We start from the raw sequence: 4,089 nt of genomic DNA on the forward strand, positions 1-4,089 counted from the left end.
TGTCTTAGCATCTCATATGTTTTAGCATCTCATAATTATATGTTTTAGCATCTCATAATTATGTCTTAGCAACTCATGTTTTAGCATCTCATAATTATTACTTGGCATCTCATAATTAAAACTTAACCTCATTTTTTTTGCATTTCAGAATTATATGTAAGCATCTCAAAATTATGTCTTGGCATTTCACAATTATTTTAGCTTCTCATAATTATGTTTTAGCATCTCAAGATTATGTCTTGGCATCTTATGATTGTGAGAACACATCATAATTATGAAAATTCCTCATAATTATAACTTAACATCTCATAATTTTGTCTTAGCATCTCGTAATTATATGTTTTAACATCTCATAATCATTACTTAGCATCTCATAATTATGACTTAGCATTTTGTAATCATGTTTTAGCATCTCATAATTATGTCTTAATGTCTCATATTTATATTTCATGTTTAACTTAGATCTTCTAGTCTACCGTTTGGTGTTTATTTAGAATATATCAGTGCATATCTTACATTCTTATTTACTGTGTCTTTTTATACTTTACATTTTGCTTTTTTTGGGTGTAACTGGGACCCTGTGCATAATTTCGTTCCACCTCATGTACCACATGTATCTACAATAAAGATACTTGAAATTGAATAATTATGACTTAGCATCTCATAATTATGTTGAACATGTGGTGAGAATGTTCTTTAATAATGGCTGAATATTTGCTGTGTTCAGTGCCCTGAGATGAATTCTGTTATGACTTGACGCTGTATGAATTGAACTGAAAGCTTTTGCCTACGGTGGCCGGGAGGTGCAACAAATTCCGCCACTGTAATTTTCAGGTAGGCTACCACCCAAACCCACAGATGGCTCAAAACCAACCTTTGACTTTATAAACCTCTGAACTAAACCGCCATCTGGTGGTTTCTGTAGACAATTATTTGCCTCTTTCTTATTTTTCCTCCCTTCTTTTTTGCTGTTTCTGAGTTCATGCAGAGAAAAATTAAATCGCCTAACAAAACGTGATAAAGGTAGATTTTCATATTTATTCTTATAATTACTTTTAGAGTTTGTCTCCGTTTAGTTCGTGTAAAATGTTTCCGATGATCAAATCAGTTAACAACAGCATCATCTTTGTTTGACGTCAGGTGAGTGACGCTCCTCTCAGTCCGGGTCCGCCGAGATGCGCACGCGGCTCGGCTCGGCCCGCCCGGACACCGCAGAGGACGGAACCGACTCATCACTGCGGCTGCTCGCATCCCGACACCACGTCCCGCTGCGGACGTCCCCGGGCCCCGAACCGAACACCGGACGCTGAGAAGCCTCCATGGCGGATCCCAACCAGCGCTGGGGGTTCCCCCGCCTGCGCCGATCCGCGGTGAGCTCCGCGGGCAGGAGGAGGAGGGTGGAGGAGGAGGGTGGAGGAGGACTGCAGCACAGACAGGCCAGCTGTTCTTACTGTTTGGTGCTGCGGCACATTTACCGCGCAGAAACCGCTCCGGCTGCTGTTTAATGTTCAAGTCCCGGCTTTAGGACTGGAGGATGACACCCCGGAGCTGCAGGTGCAGAACCAGGAGCTCCATCAGCTCCATGAGCTCCATCACTGCAGAGTTTTATCAAACAGGCCTGCGTGCACGGGAGCTCATTGTGCAAGCTCGAGTTTGGAGCAGGAAATGTGCAAGCTTTGTGTTTTAAAGAGTCGTTTCAACAGCCTTTCCTACTAAACAAAGTTTCCTTGAGCCTCTTATAAGAACAAACTTTATTATATTTATACAGTGGTGGACAAAAGTTTGGAGAATGACACATTTTGTTTGTCACAGTTTGTAGCCTCAGTTTTTTTAAATAAAGTTTAGTCAGATTTGTATATGTTATATGAAGTACAATTATCAGCATTCCATGGTTTATTTTACTTTTTGTTGACAAATACATCCAGTTTAAGCATTTAAGGTGCTGACCCTTCTTCTTTAAGACTTCTGTCTGCAGTTCGCCTCCGCCTGCTTGATATCAGCTTCTGGGTAAATTCTTGAGTGATGGCCCATTGTTGCCTAATCAGTGCTTGGAGTTGATGAGAGCTCTTGGGTTGTTCTCAATGGGATGGAGATCTGGGGAGTTTCTTGGCAATGGACCCAAATTGCAATGTTCTGTTCGTCGAGCTACTTGGTTATCTTTTGCCGTGGAGAAACCATTGTTCATCTCCAATTTGCTCCTGGATTGTTAAGAGAAGTTGCTCTTGGAGGATGTTTTGACGCCACTCAGTGTTTTATCGAACCTACTCCCCTGGATGAGAATCGACCCCACACATGAAGATTCTCAGGATGCTTCATTGTAGGCATAAACACAGGACTCCTGGTAGCGCTCACCTTTTCTTCTCCAGACAATCATTTCTCCAGATGTCTCAAACATTCATCAGAGAAAATAACTTCCCTCCAGTCCCTTGCAGTCCAATCCCTATACTTCCTGCAGAATGTCAGTGTGTCCTTCATGGCTTTCTTGGAGAGAAGTTACCCTTCTTGACACCAAGCCTTCTTCCTAAAGCCTTCGTCTCACTGTGCGTTCAAATGCACTCTTTCTATGGCGCCCTGAAGATTTCTTCCCTGAACCACTCTCCTTGAAGTTCTTGGTGGTTCCATAAATGGTTGATTACAAGCAGCAGTGTTCTTCCAATTCATCGGATCACTCTTCACAATCTAGAGTTCATACAAATTGCCACCATAAAAACTGAGGCAGCAAACTGTGAAAACCAAAACTGAGCCATTCTCTTCCATTTTGACCATGACTGTTTGTTTATATATTTAATAAGAAACTACAGTAGGCATTGATACTTAAAAATTTTTTTTTTTATAATTATGCAGACCAGAATAAGGCCCGTTCATACTGGGAAAAGAAAAGAGCAAAACAAGTTTCACGTTCACTAAGTTGCTGCCCAAAATCCTAAATACAAAAAACACAACCTTTATGTACTTAAATAGCTAAATATTTTATTAAAGTCTGGTCTTTGTTTACTTTTTACATTCAGAGCTTTAAAATATGTAAAAAACTTCCACTGCTTTACAGCAGTTTGCTTTAAATATGGTAAAAAATAAAAAAGTGCTTTTTTTTGGTAGATTGGAAGAACTAAAAGTTGCATAAATGAATAAAAGACCGGGCTAACAAACTACGACCACATCACTAAGAGTGATCGCAGAGTTTTAAACATGCTTTAGTGAAAACTTGAATCACAACCAGCTAAATCTGGTAAACCTGTGCTCACAGAGCTCGTATCATTAACGACACGTCAACTATATTCCATCAAAAAGTCAAACTGAGTTCACACAGGCAGCGCAGTGTACTGGTTGTGTGAACGCTTATGATGCATTCACAAATATCGTGATCCATTCTTCTTCCGTATGTTTTACGGCATCTTTCTCGTTCCACAATTTTTGTGTTTCAACAAATCATGTAAACGTTCAGCTCGATCAGGAGCTGGTGCAACGTTAGCTTTTTGAAATTTTTAGCTTTTTCTGCATTTTATTCTCATATAAAATGAATCGAGCTCATTTTACATCCTTCAAATATTTATATCTGTTTACAACCTTTTACTGCTCCTTTCATATTTTGTTTTGGTTCATTTTCAGCTTCTTGTGGAAATTTAAACTTTTGTCAGCTACTTTCAGCTACTTTCAGCTGTTTTGTGCTCCTTTCAGATTATTTCTGCTAACTACAATATTTTTGTGATTCTTCTAACTTCTTTCTGCTAATTTCATTTTAATTTCTTGTTATGTTCCTTTCAGCTCCTTTCTGTAAGCTTCTTTTCCCCCCCGCTATTTTAAGCACATTTTAGCTTTTTCAGCTAATTGCACATTTTTTGCACTCATTTCAACCCTTTTCAACCTAATTCAGCAAAAAAAATGTGCTCGCTCCACTTTCTTCTGATAATTTGAGATTCTTTCTGCTTTTTTAGATACTTTTCAGATGTTTTTTTGGATAATTTAAATTGGGTTGGGTTTTTTTTTCAGATAATGTTGACTTTTGGTGCTAATTTAATTTCTGCTTCTTTCAGCTTAATTGGGTGGACATTCTTTCTGGTTTTTTTCTGCTAATTTAAGCTTGTTCTACAT

General features: G+C 38.9%; 1 protein-coding gene across 1 annotated transcript in view; it reads left to right on the plus strand.

Annotated features, from left to right (window-relative positions):
- Positions 1-1,319: 1,319 nt before the first annotated feature.
- LOC119419951 (proto-oncogene DBL) overlaps positions 1,320-4,089 on the plus strand; it is a 44,453-nt gene continuing 41,683 nt past the window's right edge. Inside the window, exon 1 of the mRNA XM_037687322.1 lies at positions 1,320-1,370. Coding sequence (XP_037543250.1) covers positions 1,320-1,370 — 51 coding nt within the window. The remainder of the gene's footprint in view (positions 1,371-4,089) is intronic.

Source organism: Nematolebias whitei, chromosome 14 (genome assembly GCF_014905685.2).
Source record: "Nematolebias whitei isolate Nwh7 chromosome 14, NemWhi1, whole genome shotgun sequence".
NCBI classification, from domain to species: Eukaryota; Metazoa; Chordata; class Actinopteri; order Cyprinodontiformes; family Rivulidae; genus Nematolebias; species Nematolebias whitei.